This window comes from Daldinia decipiens (genome assembly GCF_022478715.1).
Source record: "Daldinia decipiens strain CBS 113046 unplaced genomic scaffold F4813scaffold_48, whole genome shotgun sequence".
In the NCBI taxonomy this organism is placed as follows: domain Eukaryota; kingdom Fungi; phylum Ascomycota; class Sordariomycetes; order Xylariales; family Hypoxylaceae; genus Daldinia; species Daldinia decipiens.
In genome coordinates, this window is record NW_026054591.1 from 65,694 (window position 1) to 80,868 (window position 15,175).

Here is a 15,175-nt window from a genome sequence, read left to right on the forward strand (position 1 = left end):
GGTGGGGAACTGCTCAATTTCATGCAGCTTGAGCCTCCAGTCCTCTCCGCCGAACTGCGGATTGAAGAGATACCGCGGGGTACGTACCTATGTTTCAGTTCTTAACGTCTTGCAGGACCCACTACAACGCTTAACGCAAGATAGCCGCGACAATGACAAGGGCCTATTAGGTCCTATTAGGTCATACATAGACCATGCAAAATCCTGATTACTAAGATACATAGGCATGCTGAGCAGGGATTAGCAAAAACGTGCATTACGCCTATTATTAGACTGTACTTGTACATATTTTGTAGAGAACTTGCATATTGTTATATGAGATTTTTTTATAATGTCATTTATGCTTATGAAATTATTAAACGGGGCTAGTAGTTTCTATAATATACTTAAAGAAAGAATTGAACAAAGCTTGGCAAGTATATACAGTTTTTTCTTTTTCTACCCCCTGTACAATAATCATCACATACAACTTTATTATGTACCTACCTAGATGGGGGTTGCGCTGTATTATTTATGCACGTATAAAGCAAACGCGTAGGTTTTGATTTCTTCAATGGGCATATAGCTCTTCTTATCTTTATAATGTGCATCGCTATTCATGACTCACATAATTACTAAGTTCAACTAGACGCTGCTATCATTAATCGTACAAGTACTACTCTTATAGGCTGGTCATTTTAATAGCCGTACTATGTTGAAATATGTAACTATGACTTTCCTAATAAGATATGACAAACAAACAAACAAGCAAGGTTTTCAACAATAACCAAACTCACATATGACAACTCAGGTACTTATACATGCCCATTAAAAGTAAACCTTCAATTTATAACCGATGAGTATGCACCTTTTTTAAGTTTCAGCCCAATTTCCGGACCAGTTGCAATGAAACGCGGGCCGATGACGTCTCATTGGCCCGCTAAGCGGTAGTAGGCGCTTCCTCCTTCTGGAATTTCCAAGTCGGACATCACGGCGCTAGCGCTGCACTATCCATGCAGCTAGTAGATGTACCAGCCACAAGGACAGGAACTAAACTTAGAGGGGCGGAGTGGCTGTTACGTCAACAGATCAATTAAAAATATGATTCCAAGCCTCTAGTTATAGACTTGTCGCAAACAAATATCCTTTTGACTAAATTTCCGTTATTTTCCTCACCAAGCCGTCAAGGGGCACTTCCAGCAGCCATGGACTTCCTCATTACGGATATTCAGGAGAAGGAGGTGACTGTACCGACAGCTCCAAGCTTCCCTCAGGTTAAATCAACTACGACCGGGTTCCCCGAACACAAGAAGCGAACTCGGATTTCAGCCTTCAAGCAAAAGCGACAGGCTGCAAAACCAGAAGGAGATAAACCAAAAGGGGAGAAACCAAAAGTTTTCACGACAGGATCGAAAGAACCTCTTTGCCCGCCGAGTCAAGATGCGCAACAGACAACGCGATCAAGCGAAGATTTCAAGCTGAACGAGCAACAAAGCATAGATCGCGAAAATAATGACAGGTTGGCATCGATGTCACCAGAAGAGATAGAGGCGGCCAGGCAGGAGCTTTTCAACGGTCTAGATCCCTCTATACTTGAAATGCTACTCAAACGCGCCAACTTAGACGAATCTACTGGGCCCTCGCCTTTCGATCCTCCCAAGTCTACCTCGCAAGATGCCTCCTCGGACGCAAAGCCGACGCAAGATTCTCCCGAGATAGTAATAGAAGATACATCCGCTCAATCAAATAGTAATAAGCCCAACAAGAAACCTTCAGAACAGAGCGGGGCAGAATCAGCCACTACAAATAGCTCCAAACGCGTCCGATGGGCCTCAGTAGCAGATGAGGAGGAAGAAGAAGAAAAAATGATTCCGGAGATGACTCCGACACCCACCTCACAACCCCCTTCCGACAACAACACCGCACAGAATCCCCCCTCAACAGAACCCACAGAACAACGCAACACCACCGACCCCGAACAAACACCAACCAAGCCTCACTGGCCGCAGCCCCCTCAACCCGGAGACCTCGACCCGCACGACCCCGACTTCCTCCAAAAGCTTCACGACAAGTACTTCCCGAGTCTACCCGCGGACCCCTCGAAGTTAGCCTGGATGGCGCCCGTGCCAACACCCAACTCGCCCGCCGATTACGACAGCCCGTACCATCCACAGCAGGATTCCCTCCCCGTCTCCGTGCTGCGCTTCGACTTCCGGGGTTCGTTACTCCCGCCGCGGATCGCGCGCGCCGTCCCCGTGACCAAAGGCCTGCACCACCACGGCGAGGCGCCAGAGGCCGCGGGGTACACGGTGCGGGAGCTGGCGCGCCTATGCCGCAGCGCCGTTCCCGGCCAGCGGTGCGTTGCGTACCAGACTCTCGGTCGCATTCTGTACCGGCTCGGGCGCGGCGAGTTTGGTGGGGTAGACGCCGCCGTCGCTCAAGGCATATGGGCGGATGTGGAAGATGGCGCCGTTATGCGCAGTTTATATGAGGAGGCGGGAACCGAGGAGGGTAGAGGGCACCGTAGCGCAAGGGTGTTTGCTATAGAAGCGATATGGCTATATGAGAAGGGCGGGTGGAAGGAGCGATTGCGGAAGGGCAAATAGATATAAAACCAAAAAAAACCGATCAGTACGCGGGGAGCGTATGTGTGAAAAGTCAGTTAATATGATATGCAATGATGTAATGAAGCAGATATATACTCAGAGGTCGTAATATACTGGCCCTAGCTACGTGATAAAAAAAAGACGGTATATATATATATGGATAATCACGACATCCCGCAAAAACGACTTACAAGCAAGCGTAAGGGACCAACGCCGAGGGCAAAGAAGAAATCCATGATTTTTAGACTATTACAACATAACACCGTCGAGAAAAAATGACATGACCCATTCCTTGCCTGTACCGTAATTGTCTGGCTCTCCTCTCCCCCCTCCCCCCGTTTTCTTCCCTCATGGGATTCCTATCTGAATCCTAGCGAGGAGTAGCACATCCGAGTGTGCTCCCCATCTCTCTCCGTGTCATTCGCAGTCCAGTTCCATAGTCACTGTGGCAAACGTTCCTAAATCTCACCCCTTTCCTAATCCAGAAGAGCGCCCTCGACCGTGTCAACACTGTCGAAACAATGCCGGGTTGGAGATTGGTTTGTATCAAGAGGGCAGGGAGTGAGGCCGATGAGGTTGGATGCTGGTCGTATCGTGTTTCGTATAAGTAGAAGGATTAATGTGGGCGAACCCAAAGTCTATAGAAGCGAATCGAGGCGGGTAAAGACGCTCAAACAGGCGGCAACAACCTCAAGCTGGAGCTCCTTGTCTTTAGCGTTATTGATTTCCTAGAAATCATAGTCAATATACTACTGTTCTCTCGAGTGTATTCCCAACGAGGGAAATGAGCTTACCTCGGATATGACCTGCGGTAGGTTGGCTCCAATGCCGGTAGAGCTAGTCTTCCTTCCAAATGGCCACTGTGAGTACTCAGCAAGTAACTCGTCGGTCTGCGTGAAAGCCCTCTCCCGAGCTTCATGGCCCAGCGTGCTTAAGGCATTCTCCAAGACGTTAGCAGCGTATGCGGCGCAAACCATGGAGATGGTTCGGATATAACGGAACTCGAGGTTCTCGGGTAGGAATTGGGATGCAGGCAAAACGACAGTTCGCTGGGTCAGAACGTTTCTAACGCGCCGTCGGATCTCGTCTTTCGCGCCGCCGTCGGCCACGGGATGAGTTGCCATGTCGAAGAGCAAGAAATTGCGCTTCTCGGTACGTAGGATGCCTTTATCGACGAGGCCCTTGCATAGTCGCTCGCGGACTTGCTTTAGTTGATAACCAATCTTCATGAGGTTCCAGGTTTCGCCTGTTCGTAAATAGTCGCGGTCAGCAAGCCGACAATATAGGACAGGTTGCGCGGAGGCATAGCATACCGCTCATCAAGTCGATCCATGAGCTTACGCTCATCTTCTCGCTCTGCTTCATCATCTTTAGAGCTTCGTCTAGTAGTACCTCGCCAGTTAGCGTGTCATCGATGACTTCGATTGCCCGGTCCGCGAGGGGGAATCGCCGCCTAGAGGGATCCTTTTGCATGCTGATGCGGCCACGAAAGGCCAGTTCGAGGACGATACAACCACGTAATGCATAGCTGATATTATCATTCCAAAACGAGAGGTAGCCCTATTTAATCGCCGTTAGCACCATGGCACGTCACCATACCACGTCCCAGACTTGCTTGAGAGAGATATTTATTAACCGGGATTCATCATACCTGCTTATCCTTAAGTCCCAACAATATAATCTCCTCCATCAATGTCAGTTTGGGTTGTTTACTGCGCTCGGCGCTTTCGCTAATATCACGCGGGTCGAATGCAATTTTGTGACCGTTCTCGCTATTCTCGTAACTCGTTTCAGGGGCGCTGTCGCGCACATTTGAGGAAGAGTTGGACCGATTGATTCCATTACTATCATCGGTGGCGGTACCACCGCCAGCTCCGCGACGTCTCGTCAATCCCGATGACATATTATTGTAGGACCTTGCTCTCTTTCGATGTTATGAAATAGGTTTCGTCGTCGTCGTGGTTATAGTGGTTATAGGTGTAGTTGAAATTGTCGCGTAAGATAAACGATCTTAAGATATACCGAGTCCCGTGCTAGAAAGTATTGATCTCGGCCGTTACAGGGTTGTTGTTGGTTGTTGGTGCTTGACGTGGCAATGGGTAAGCACCAATGTTTACGAACGGGATGTTCTCGCAAACCTATTATTTTTTTTTCCTTGTCTCCTTTCCTCACGATCCCTGGTGTACAGTAGTAGCAGGAGGCTGACTTAAAGGTGGATCTGGCGTTAATCAATGGCGAGCGCCCCCAAGCCACGGGGTGCTAGGGGGGGGGTATGGTTTCCCGAAATTATCCCTCGACAAATTGATTAAACGATTAAACGATTAAACGGAGCGGTAACTAGACTTGCTAGGGTCACTAGGGTCCGGGTAAGCAACCAGGTGAACTCGGTTCGATCTTCCACCTTTGACCGATATAAAGTTTCTTCCTTGTGGTCGGTACTTAAGGGACTTTGTCGTGGTAAAAAAATAAAAATAAAATTGATAAAGAATATACAAAGTACAAATTCGAAGATTAGTAAAGTTAAGTTAAGTAAATCACAATAATTGTGTGAGCCTCTCTACCTAAATCACATCTACCTTTTGGTAAGGTCTAAGCATTTCAATCGGTTCATTGATTGAAAGAGAGAAGCGCATTGAATTGTTGGTGCATAGATTTTGTTGCGATTTTGTTACGCACGCGGCACTGCAGGTCTAAATCCAATTTTAGTGCTTATCCTTGCCACAACAGCTTTTGAAACATTCGCACCGCCACAGATACTTTAAAATCGGTGCCTAAAATCAGGACTGAGCCACATTTAATATGTGTTTAACCATCGTGTTTTAATACGGCTTAGACGACTTTTATATTCCCGCCACATTATAGGTTCAACCTGGACATGAGTATCACAAAATTATCAATTTTCTTTATTACCTACATAAGGAACTCTTTAATAGTTACCTCTTATGAAGATCACAACATCAAACAATGCAATGTCGATGTAGATATGTAGTCAAAAATACATAACTACTTAAATAAGAGCTTTCCCAGGTCACTAGGCATAATCTCACGGTTGCTATAATAGTATAATAGGAGTCGTGAGCCAGGCACTTTTAGTTATAAGATAATGCCTCGAGAACTACCACAAAAATATTCTAGAAATTCTAAACATCGTCACCATTAATACTGGGTGGCTTTTAGTCTCCGTTTCGTGATAAACAAGGTGTACTCAAATAGCGACATGAATATTTTAATCACTATCATATACAGTTAACTAGCCAAGTCTATCTTATACACATATACTGTATACCACCTATATCAACCCATTAGACCATATACCTAGATGCCTCAACTCAACTCAACATATCTACTACCCATGACTTAATGGAAGCGCTTAGCTACCAAAAGCCTTATCGTAGTCTACCAGCGTAAACCGGTAGCGCACATCATTCTTCTTAACCCTCTCGATCGCCTCCGCACAGCCCTTCTCCGACACTGGTATCGTCTCAACAATGGGGAAGAGCTTCTTCTCCGCCGCCAGCTTGAGCATCTCAAGGCATTCGGGGCGGGACCCGATGTGGCTAGCCCCCATGCTCGAGCCGTTCGCCATGAAGATCTTGGGCGTCACGTTCTGCAGCGGCTCGTCGGGTAGCCCGACCTGGTGGAACTGACAGCCGACCTTGAGGATGGACTGGTACGCGTTGAGGTCGAACTTGTTAGTCATATCGGCCGTGTTGAGCACGAAGTCGAACGTGAACGCCAGCGGCTTCTCCCAGTCCTTATCCCCGCTGCAGACGAAGTGCTTCGCGCCGAGCTTCAGCGCGTCGTCTTTCTTGTGCGGCGAGTGTGATATCACGGTCACTTCGGCGCCTAGAGCACTAGCCCACATCACCGCAAAGTGGCCTAGTCCTCCGAGCCCGACTATCGCAACCTTTTTGCCAGGGCCCGTGCCTGCTCGTACTAGGGGAGACCATACTGTTAACCCGGCGCAAAGCATTGGCGCGGCAAAGTGCGATGGAATGGCGTCCGGAATCGGGAAGACGAAATACTCGTGCGCGCGGATATGCGACGAATAACCTCCCTGGCTGATCGTCTCGTTTGGATCAGCTTCTTTCGGGTAAGGGGCGCCGTACGTATCTATCTTCATGTAAATATCGTGTTTACTTCTCTTATGTAGGTCACGTTTCACTCACCAACTTGACTCGGGCAGTAGTTCTCATTGTCGTTCTTGCACTGCATACATTTCAAGCACGACCAGATCTGGGCGCCAACACCGACACGATCGCCAACCTTAACGTCTTTGACCTTAGACCCGACTTTAACCGCCTTGCCTACGACCTCGTGGCCGACGCATAGCGGAGTCGGGGCATCACCCCATCCGCCGGTGACTGTGTGCACATCTGAGCCGCATACACCGCAGCATTCAATCTTGATATCAATATCATTGTCGCCGAAGACCTTGGGTTTAAACTAAGGGATCAAATTAGAGTCACAGCTTGAGAAATTGCCCATATATGAGACGACCTACAGATTGTCTTTTAAAGTCTTTATATTTACCCAGCTCTGTAATCATAAAACCTTCAAACTCATCGGGATAAGGCATATTGGCGGCTTTGTCTTGGATGAAAATAAATTACTCTCAGCTATACCGTGTTGCTGCTAAGAAAGAGACGTATTGTCTAATACTTATACTACATGCCAACATGTGAGAAGTAGGCTTAAGAATGCTAAAGCCCGGTCTCGACAGTATGACGAAATAGATAAGTAGGTACCTAACTACGGGCACTACAACTAATACCTACCTACCTTCGTGGAACGAAATACATCAGATAGTGACGTATAAGAAGAATTAGCCTCGGTATTTTCGTTTGATATTTCACCGCTATTTTCTATCTATGACGACGAGAATACGAAACCAGTATTTTTGCACAGTTTAAGCAACTCGCGACAACGGTAAGACTCGGGTAAGATGTGACCGGGAATGAAGATATCCGCAAGTACTAGAGATTATAAAATGTTTAATTTGACTTATTGACTTCCTTTATTAACCTGTAAATCATTACGGTATACTACTAGATTAGGCAACCAGTCCTTAGTAGTGAGTTCGGCCGATATTAATAGCTATATACACGGCCGTCTAAGAGAAAAAGCAGAAGCGAATTACGGTAGGGTAGACACATCCACGCATCAGTAACTGTCCCCAAGGAATCCACCACTCGACATGAAGCGATGTTGATATTCCTTCAGACTAGACCAATTCCGCAATTCCTCTTCCTCATCCTGGGCTGTCATTGTCTCGGCACGAGGGGAAGCTCCTATCTTCTCTAACTTCATAAGTATATCTAAGAAACCGTTGAGGTATTCCTGTGCCTTAGCCACAGCGAGCCCCTTGCCTTCGGCGTTGATATCTAGTAGCGTGCTGGCTACCTGTCGAATCTTGTTGATAAGCGAGCATCCATTCGGCTCCATGTTACGCTGGCTGATGGACGTTAGTACAGTGACGAGATTCTGAACGATGAGTTCCCGCTCGTTCTCCATCATGTCGTCTCGGTCGTCTTTATCCTCTGTTTTTGTCCTTTCCGCAAAATTGGGATCCGCCCGGCGCGCATTTCGGAGGTTAAGGTATCGTTCTACAAAGTACGAGCGAGTGGCTAGCTGTGACATCTGTATATTTGCCTTCTGAATTTCAAACTGAAGATGACGCCGGCGCATGGGTTGCTCTGCAAGCACGCGCCGCAAGTCATTTGCCGGCTGTGTAGTGGGGATGGCAGGTGGATAATATTCCAAGTCCCAGTCGTCAAACCCCAAAGTGTGATTTTGAAGATGCTGAAGGTTATCTGCTTTTACCTGGAGCTCAGGCGGAAGGTCCTCGGCAGACTGCTTCGCGCTGGCGAGCCCATTGCTAAGGATATTCTTCTGCGCAGTCCAATCGAAGAAGTTGATTCCATAGCACATGTCGACTCCGACAAGTTCATTCATGGTCATGTACACACGGATGTTACGATTGAATCCTGTGATTAGGGAGATAGTATCCTCTGGCTGGGGTAGTATCTGTTCCGAGAATATATATTCATCGTCGACTTCTACGGGCTGCTCAGGATAAGGCTCCTGAGAAGTAGGGGGAGGTAATGGTATTTCATTGATTGATACTCCCAATTGGGTCATTGATCTGCGTTGTAATTAGTTAGGCCAATGGTATAGCACTGTGATAGAAAGATATCCTACCTGACGCCAGCGACCATAACCCAGAAGATGCGCTTGCCAATTTGATCCTTGATGTGGTCGATGGGCTTATTAGGCGAAGCGTTAAGCGTTGTGGTAAGACTGGGCATAAGTGCTTCAACAGCGGATATAGCTCTTTGCCGACGGGTACCAAGCTCTCTGCAGAATGTCATGGTCTCGGTTAGGAAGCGCTTGCACATTCTCCATTGGAGTGTATGCGCGCAAGCAATACCTAAGAAATAGCTAGTAGCGGCGTCGTCCGAGCTCATCTCATCCTTCATCATAAAGCGAGAACCTCGGGCTTCCAACGCGATGGTTCGGCAGTGATCAATCATGGCAATGGCCGAGGGGAAGAGCCCAGTACTGTGTTGGGCCTTGAGGTGCGATCTGGCACTTCTAGGAAAAGATGCTACCAACACACCTACCATGCTGGCTAGCAATGCCAAGAATTCGCCGCTAGATCTATCCATACGACTAGTAAAGGCGGCACGAAAGGACGGCTGATGTGGGAAGGGCATTAGAGGATGTATATAAGTGAAGAAGTCGTCAACGAGAAGTTCTAAGATGGGCCACGGCGCAATAATCTCAGCGTCTAGGCCGACGGGGGGATTGTGAGTTGCGATAGAAACCAATGTCTCGGCGGCATGATGAGGAGCTGGTGAGACATCGTCACTTCGGGATCGTTTCGCAGCCCTCGCCGCTTCGGCATGCTTATTAGGCGGACCACGTCGTTTCATCGCTCTATTGAAGGTACACTCAACCTGAAGGTCGGAGCATGGTTTGCAAGGCGGGCCACTTTCGTCGCACTAAATTCGAACTGTTGTTAGACTGTTGGTCGAAGTAAATACGCAAGGAAGACAGGTAAGAAAAAGGGGGGGTTGTGAATTACATACTTTCACTTTCCGTTGACTACACATATCACAAGCTCGTCGAAGTCGAGTTACCTTCTGGGTTGTAGGCGTCACGGGCATAGGAGTCATAGGCATAGGCGTCGCAGACATGGGCGTCGCAGTCGACGTCACGAGAGGGGGTGAGAATGATGCACCATCCATCTGCAAGGTAGCGGACTGCGCATACTGCTGGGCTAAGTCGGCGGGATCAGGAGCGGCAGAGGCTGCAGATGCAGCTTGCAAGACTTGAAGTCCATGATGGGCGACGGTGGTGGCAGGTATAGGTGACGGAAGGCCATCGTAGTCTTGAAGTTGTTGGTGGTGATGCGACGGCGTGGTTGGTTGAGGAACCGTACCTGGTTCAGCAGGCTCGGAAGGTTCTGGGTATGATGCCATCTAATAAAAACCATTAGGATCCTAGACAGACCGTTGAAAAGGACTAACGGCGGCAAGTTGTCGGCGGATGTCCGGCGAATCTTCGTGAGATGCGGTGCAGTTAGTTGGTCAAATGGATGGATGCGCGTGCGAACGCAAAGACGTAAAAAAAAAGAGATAAAACATGGGGAAGGGCGGAAATTCTACGCGGATCCACTGATCGTCGATGCCTTTTCCTGCTTACGGGATGGTTTGCACATGTACATATGTACATACCTATACATACCCACGTCCATACCTTATCGATATTCCCCCCACGTCTTAAGCTTAAACGCCATTTAGGGGCTTCAAGTTATGTAGAGTTCTTTAAATAGAGTCCTTTAAATAGAGTCCTTTAAACGCACTAATAAGGTACCTAGGTAGTAAACTCGCTAATAAACACGCCGGCGCTGGCATACATCAAGATAATCTACATCAATACCTAGGAAAGAGTGTTAAAATAGGATACTGACATGTTTGACTACCTTAGCTACCTACCTATCCAACATATCAAGTCGATAGATTGTTGGTCAAAATTTAACTATCAATATATGTATCAATATGTGCACTTTTTTCAAGGCTCCTGCTATAGGCTATAGTCCGCCAGCTGCAATCGATCATACTATGAATATTATGAGACTATCAAGACATTCAAACCAGGCTAGTCACTTGTAAATAGCCGGATTGCATGTTCCTCGCCGATCATAGACACCCCAGAGTACCTTTTAGCAAGACGATTGTCCGTTGCTTGGGAATGTTCCCTCCTTGTAAGCACCGTTGGCATCATCGAGGCATTCGGCTGCAATGATATTAGTTATTAACTCTCTAAGGATTATGCGAGTAATACATACCAACTGTGACGATCTTCAGGTTGTTAGTCTTGGCCCAGTCGATCAGCCAGTTCGTCAGAGTAGTGACTGTGCCCTGGTACGTCTCGTGCATGAGTGGGATGTGTCCGTTACCGCCAGCACCGGCTTGTTGGAACTTCTGCTGGCTCTGCTGCGGAGATTGGTTATTCCAGTCACCAGCATCTACATCGTCAGTAATGACATTGTAGTTCATCTCCTTCATGACGCTCAAGAATTGACCTCCGGTCTCGAGGTATGGAGGACGCATGTACTGCGGTTTTCTGCCGAAGATGTTGACAAATGCTTGCTCAACCTTCTCCATCTCGCTCTTGATTTGGGCAGCGCTCATGCTTCCCATATGGGGGTGGGTCCTATACGAAGTCTTAGCAGATATCCCAAATCTTTCATAACCTAAAAAGAAACCTGTAAGAGGTAGTCATACCACGTGTGAGACGCAACTTGGTGTCCAGAGTCATAGGCCTTCTTAACAGCGGCCTTCTGGTTGTAAATGCAACCTAGTTCGATTAGCCTATGTACCCAACGTATATAACAGTGCACGGTTTACATACCGTACAAAGTGCCAGTGAAGAAGAAGGTTCCTTTTACGCCTGCCTTATCCAGAGTATCTACTAGCGACGAGGTGTATTGATACGGACCATCGTCATAGGCCAATGCAAGGACACCAGGCTTGGAGCACTTGTTAATGACGACGCCGGGCGTATGCGCACGCTTGAAAACTTCGATGGGGTTCGGGACAGCTCTAGCAGAAGCGCAGAGAGCGAACGCGAACGCGGTGATCATAGACTCGAACAGCATTTTGAATGGGCGGCAATGGGCAACTATTCAGTACAAAAGACAAGATAAACGGAATTCACAGCTTCGACATTGTTGGAAAGTATATCGACATACATATATATATATATATATTCCTAGTTCAGGCGGCGACGGCTAGATCGTCCGGAACCTGGTAATATCGTCCGTTGTAACGCATATAGTAGTAGTACGACAATTCCGTTTCAATACTTACTTCCAGACCTATTGTGTGGTATCCACCATTTAGCAGAACGTGGACATATATGCAGGTATTACAGATCAGGCTTCCAATACCCCGGCTCGGCGTTGAGGGGTCAAATTGTCTTTGTGGGGATAGGGGGTTTTATATTGCACCAAGCATCACGAAGGCCTTTAGCCGCGAGACTATATCCTTGGCTAGTTCAGGAACAACAAGCGGACTTCAGTTTTTGCCGAATTGGGAACGGATAAATGGATAGCTTATGAACGAGTTAGACACCGGATTTCTTGTAATATTAATATCTATGTTATGAGCAATGATTCTAAGGGGAGTTGCCTTATAACTTAGTATTTAAGGGTCACAATATGACTAGCAACAGTATGAGCAGCAAGAGGTAGAAAGTACCAGTTTAAGTGTGAGGTTGACTGGTAAATTGCCTAGGCTAAGATGTTTTTAGTTGCTACTATTAGAAGCTATGATAGGTTCCCCGTATAGAAATGCAAAGGTACTTGTCACCTGCATTTAACCCCTTACCGGAATTAATAGCAACCCGAAGCTGTGATTTGATGAGATCTAAGTTGGCCCACGCGTCGATGTTGCACTACATCTGCATGCGTGGCTTACGCCATCGGGAGGCTCTAAAGCTTAAGGTTGCATGAGGAAATATAAATTGTTTTCTGTTTGATATATGATATACTTTACTTAATAGATAGATATAACTAACCTAAAGGATATTCATAATTTTCATTTAATCATTCCGGAAATCGGTTCGTGTTTAGCCTGCTTATTAGACTTAGACTTAGACTACCTAACTACCTAACCTTTAACAGTCTTCGTAAATTACGAACATTGAAGTTACGAAACCAAAAGGAAAATCAAGTTCCTTAATCTTTATACACCAATAGTGTTATCGTGAAGTGTAATTAATTGTTAGAAAAAGGTATCTTATAATGTCATAAATGTCATTACTTATTATATGCGACTCTAATTCACTCCCCTCGTCTATCTCTATTGTCTTGACGAGCATCGAGGATGGACGGCCGCGTAACATGGGCTTTGCGTGTCCAGGATTTGCCGCGCCGATCGGATTCTCCCTAGGTCTAGCAACATTATCATATGCTTTTGCGTAAGAGTTCTCGACCTCTGAATGATGCCTTTGTGTAATAACTGCCCATTTTTAGAACACTGTCAGCCGATATAAACAACATCCGCCAGGCGTCTAACATCGCCCTTCTAGTTATTAGTGCCTCCTCAATTCCAGCCTTTATCGGATGGATGGACTATCAAGTAATTACTGACTTGTCCTAGCTTTCAAGAAGTCCAGGGCAACTCAGCGCTTGGGGCATCGCTACGAATTCTTCCCTCTCTCATCGCTGGCGCCTTGACCAACCTTTCTATTAGCATCTTCGTGAATCGTGTGCCGGTCATGTGGGCAGTATTTATCTCTTCAGGATTAAGCACCGTAGCACCACTCTTAATGACACTCGTCCGACCTGAGTGGCCGTATTGGTACGACGCGTTCTTCGCACAGGTAAGAAACTTCACTACCTCTAATGGAATTTTCTGCAGGCGTAACCTTTTATTTACAACACAACCATCCCACTAACTATATACACACAGATCCTTGCTCCTCTGAGCTGCGATCTTCTCTTCACCGTCGGTCTGCTCGTAGTCTCCGACGTCTTTCCCAAACACATGCAGGCTCTAAGTAGCGCCGTGTTCAATACCTGCGCACAGCTCAGCACCGCCATCGGACTGACCCTGACCTCGGTAATCAGCGCCTCCGTGACCAATAGTTCGCAATACGCAGACAAGGCTTCCCCTGGTGCCCTCATAGTCGGATATCGCGTTGTTTTCTGGGCCATGTTTGCTTGGATATTGCTCGTGTGTCTGGTGTGTGTATTTGGGCTGCGTCGGGTAGGTGTAATTGGCGTGAAGCGGGATTAATCTACATACTTCTTTAGTCCCCCCCAGCCCCTAGCTCCGTATTTCGATCTGGTCAGAGGTAAAAGGGGCACCCTGCGGGGCACGGATACGGAGACAATGTAGCATCAAATAATCTTTAGTATATAGGTACCTATGCACTCTTACACATACGCTCTAAAAGATATATAATTCTGATTTATGTAGCCTACTTTCTCCGAGCTAAAGACCAGCCCGATATCCTTCTACGGAAAACAGAATCTTTTTTCGAACTCACATAGATCTATTCCCAAACACTTGATAGAACATGTACGGTAATGATTGAAATTTGCCATATGTCCCATCAGTATAACGCTCAAGTTCAAGAAATATTCTACCTGAAGTGAGGCAGGAATGTTAAAGGCATACAGCAAGGGGGAATAATAAGGAGGAAGATATCCTAGGAGAATTATTAGGTACCTAAGGAATCTTGTATGAGAAGTGTTTAGACCCAACTGATTTACCTAGAAGCCATACATATAAGAACCTGAAGGGAAGCTATATATTGATGAAAGTCGGGATATAAGAAAGGTTAGGTACCTACCTATACTTCATCATATGTGCTTGCAACCTCGTGGTTCTTGTAGTCCGTAGTTGAAGTTGCGTGGCGAAGTGAAGGTGGGCTACCGGGTTTGCCAGCTGGTAACTACACCTGGTTGCTACTTGCAGTATCTTAGCGATGACTCTACTGTAAATACAGGTGGTTAACACGGTTGCCTAGCACACCTGCGACAGGAAGGTTATAAGACATAATTGCAAAGCATCTTTTAGCCGACCCCGCAAAAAGGAAGTAACCCTGGGTGACTGGAGGCTAGAGAAAACTGCACCGTGGTGTCATATGCTGGACCGGTATGCCCGTGACTTGACAGTACGATGCTTACAAAGTAGTTTTTCGTAGGTCCTGGATTCAATTCCAGTTCCGAGCTTTTTTTGCTAATTCTTTTTTAGCATTTTTGCCCCTTTTGCATTCCCCTAAATTTATCACCCCTTATTTTCTATTACCGCTTCGCAATGTGATATTCTAAATATATGTACTACATCCTACAGACATATACTACAGACTTTTAAACTAGCATGGTCGATTAGAACAACGTCCGAAGCGTCAATCTCTTTGACAAAGTATGATTTAAATTGTACTGCTTTGCGGTCTTTAAGGTCTGACTCCGACCAGGAAGGTAGATAGGTTACTGAAGAGAAACTTACCTACGCATTATATTACTACAGAATATTCATAACCCGTATTAGAGCCAAGTATAACTCCCTACC

At 46.6% G+C, this 15,175-nt stretch overlaps 6 protein-coding genes across 6 annotated transcripts; 2 read left to right on the forward strand and 4 right to left on the reverse strand.

Moving 5' to 3' along the window:
• Positions 1-1,076: 1,076 nt before the first annotated feature.
• F4813DRAFT_255919 (uncharacterized protein) lies at positions 1,077-2,870 on the forward strand. Its single transcript, XM_049240205.1, has one exon. It carries the CDS (start codon positions 1,185-1,187, stop codon positions 2,583-2,585), a length of 1,401 nt encoding a protein of 466 aa, XP_049095363.1. The 5' UTR covers positions 1,077-1,184; the 3' UTR covers positions 2,586-2,870.
• Positions 2,859-4,817, reverse strand: F4813DRAFT_255916 (Golgi phosphoprotein 3). The gene is made up of 4 exons (XM_049240204.1): positions 4,237-4,817; positions 3,899-4,145; positions 3,380-3,831; positions 2,859-3,313 (listed from the first exon to the last, which is right to left on the reverse strand). Exons 1-4 carry the CDS (start codon positions 4,486-4,488, stop codon positions 3,224-3,226), a joined length of 1,041 nt encoding a protein of 346 aa, XP_049095364.1. The 5' UTR covers positions 4,489-4,817; the 3' UTR covers positions 2,859-3,223.
• Positions 4,818-5,815: 998 nt separating this feature from the next.
• Positions 5,816-7,242, reverse strand: F4813DRAFT_255942 (GroES-like protein). Its single transcript, XM_049240207.1, has 3 exons — positions 7,090-7,242; positions 6,755-7,031; positions 5,816-6,698 (listed from the first exon to the last, which is right to left on the reverse strand). The coding sequence occupies exons 1-3, from the start codon at positions 7,162-7,164 to the stop codon at positions 5,956-5,958; spliced, it is 1,095 nt and encodes a 364-aa protein (XP_049095365.1). The 5' UTR covers positions 7,165-7,242; the 3' UTR covers positions 5,816-5,955.
• Positions 7,243-7,478: 236 nt separating this feature from the next.
• F4813DRAFT_255948 (uncharacterized protein) lies at positions 7,479-10,211 on the reverse strand. The gene is made up of 3 exons (XM_049240208.1): positions 9,677-10,211; positions 8,787-9,589; positions 7,479-8,730 (listed from the first exon to the last, which is right to left on the reverse strand). The coding sequence occupies exons 1-3, from the start codon at positions 10,067-10,069 to the stop codon at positions 7,749-7,751; spliced, it is 2,178 nt and encodes a 725-aa protein (XP_049095366.1). The 5' UTR covers positions 10,070-10,211; the 3' UTR covers positions 7,479-7,748.
• Positions 10,212-10,542: 331 nt separating this feature from the next.
• On the reverse strand, positions 10,543-11,837 carry F4813DRAFT_374584 (carbohydrate esterase family 4 protein). The gene is made up of 4 exons (XM_049244952.1): positions 11,505-11,837; positions 11,378-11,450; positions 10,939-11,306; positions 10,543-10,886 (listed from the first exon to the last, which is right to left on the reverse strand). Exons 1-4 carry the CDS (start codon positions 11,749-11,751, stop codon positions 10,813-10,815), a joined length of 762 nt encoding a protein of 253 aa, XP_049095367.1. The 5' UTR covers positions 11,752-11,837; the 3' UTR covers positions 10,543-10,812.
• Positions 11,838-12,906: 1,069 nt separating this feature from the next.
• F4813DRAFT_393718 (uncharacterized protein) lies at positions 12,907-13,894 on the forward strand (the record flags this gene model as incomplete). The annotated part of the gene is made up of 3 exons (XM_049247459.1): positions 12,907-13,073; positions 13,256-13,478; positions 13,568-13,894. The coding sequence occupies 3 exons, from the start codon at positions 12,907-12,909 to the stop codon at positions 13,892-13,894; spliced, it is 717 nt and encodes a 238-aa protein (XP_049095368.1).
• Between the last annotated feature and the right edge of the window lie 1,281 nt (positions 13,895-15,175).

Coding starts and splice junctions, on each gene's coding strand:
- F4813DRAFT_255942 (XM_049240207.1), bottom strand. CDS start 7,164: ATGCCTTATCCCGATGAGTTTGAAGGTTTTATGATTACAGAGCTGGGT. Junction 7,032..7,089: donor AAGACTTTAAAAGACAATCT/GTAGGTCGTCTC, acceptor TTGATCCCTTAG/TTTAAACCCAAGGTCTTCGG. Junction 6,699..6,754: donor CTACTGCCCGAGTCAAGTTG/GTGAGTGAAACG, acceptor ACATGAAGATAG/ATACGTACGGCGCCCCTTAC.
- F4813DRAFT_255948 (XM_049240208.1), bottom strand. CDS start 10,069: ATGGCATCATACCCAGAACCTTCCGAGCCTGCTGAACCAGGTACGGTT. Junction 9,590..9,676: donor GTAGTCAACGGAAAGTGAAA/GTATGTAATTCA, acceptor GTTCGAATTTAG/TGCGACGAAAGTGGCCCGCC. Junction 8,731..8,786: donor GTTATGGTCGCTGGCGTCAG/GTAGGATATCTT, acceptor ATTACAACGCAG/ATCAATGACCCAATTGGGAG.
- F4813DRAFT_374584 (XM_049244952.1), bottom strand. CDS start 11,751: ATGCTGTTCGAGTCTATGATCACCGCGTTCGCGTTCGCTCTCTGCGCT. Junction 11,451..11,504: donor CTTCACTGGCACTTTGTACG/GTATGTAAACCG, acceptor TAATCGAACTAG/GTTGCATTTACAACCAGAAG. Junction 11,307..11,377: donor CAAGTTGCGTCTCACACGTG/GTATGACTACCT, acceptor GACTTCGTATAG/GACCCACCCCCATATGGGAA.
- F4813DRAFT_255919 (XM_049240205.1), top strand. CDS start 1,185: ATGGACTTCCTCATTACGGATATTCAGGAGAAGGAGGTGACTGTACCG.
- F4813DRAFT_255916 (XM_049240204.1), bottom strand. CDS start 4,488: ATGTCATCGGGATTGACGAGACGTCGCGGAGCTGGCGGTGGTACCGCC. Junction 4,146..4,236: donor TGGGACTTAAGGATAAGCAG/GTATGATGAATC, acceptor GCGATTAAATAG/GGCTACCTCTCGTTTTGGAA. Junction 3,832..3,898: donor ATGGATCGACTTGATGAGCG/GTATGCTATGCC, acceptor ATTTACGAACAG/GCGAAACCTGGAACCTCATG.